General features: G+C 54.2%; 1 protein-coding gene across 1 annotated transcript in view; it reads right to left on the reverse strand.

The window, feature by feature from the left end:
- The window catches only part of TRIOBP (TRIO and F-actin binding protein), a 20,918-nt gene that overhangs the window by 5,211 nt on the left and 14,723 nt on the right, over nt 1-984 (reverse strand). Inside the window, 2 exon segments of the mRNA XM_009881898.1 lie at nt 220-330; nt 955-984. The exon segment at nt 955-984 is cut by the window's right edge and continues 16 nt beyond it. Of these exon segments, the coding sequence (XP_009880200.1) occupies nt 220-330; nt 955-984 (141 nt within the window).

Here is a 984-nt window from a genome sequence, read left to right on the forward strand (position 1 = left end):
CTTCCTCCTCCTCACCCCTGTTTATAGTCTGGCTCCTTTAAGGCCAGGCAACACAGACCAGCCTTTATGTAATTAATATTGATTACAAGTGGGACCAGTTAGGGTCACCACAGCAACCCAATGATTAGCAATACCTACTTGGCAATGAGCTGAGTCCCAGCATTTTCCAGTTTGGGACTGGGAGTGACACCAGGATCCTGTGTCCGGCACCCCACTCACCTGTGAGATGTACCCTCGGGGCACGTGGCTGTCTCCGTGGGATTTCGACGCCTCCCGAAGGCTCTCATTTCGGGCCCGGCAGGACTCCAGCTGTGCCCGCAGCGACTGGACCTGCACCAGTGAGGGGAGAGAGATGCTCAGCCAGGGGTGGAAAAGTGTTGCAACCTGATGGATGTGCCACATCTGAACCTCAGGCTTAGGGATAGGGAGGACCATGCATGGCCAACAGGGATGTCTGTTTCCCATGGGAATGGCAGCCTGCCAAACCAGCAAAGCCTGCCCCAGCCTGGTAAGTGCTCACAAGAGAGGAGGAGATATCCCAGCTTCCAGAGGTGGATCCGTGATGCAGGAAACCACTGCTGGGATGACAGACAAGCGCACATCTCCTTTCAAAGTCTGGTAGGTAAAGCGCTTGCAAGCTTAGGAACAGTCAGAGAACAGAGGCTGCAGATGTACTCCTGGGAAAACAGCCTCCACACAAGCAATGCCACCAGCTAACTTATCCTGGAACAAAACGTGGCCTGGGGAACCTCTCCAAGTGTGCAAGAGCAGATCTCTGGCCTCACATTCCCTGGCTGCAAAAGCTCCCATGCACTCAAGGAGTGGCAAATGGAGTCAGAAAGAATGAACATCTCCCTGCACCTCTGCTTTGCTCTTCTCCAGAGCCTCCTGCTGCCAGGGACCACACTAAGGAGCCACGAGAATCCCAGTTTCAGAGAGTGGGGATGGTCCTACCTCCTTTTTCAGAGCCTCATTGGTTTCTGG

The sequence above is a fragment of the Charadrius vociferus genome, unplaced genomic scaffold (assembly GCF_000708025.1).
Source record: "Charadrius vociferus isolate BGI_N301 unplaced genomic scaffold, ASM70802v2 scaffold413, whole genome shotgun sequence".
NCBI lineage: Eukaryota > Metazoa > Chordata > Aves > Charadriiformes > Charadriidae > Charadrius > Charadrius vociferus.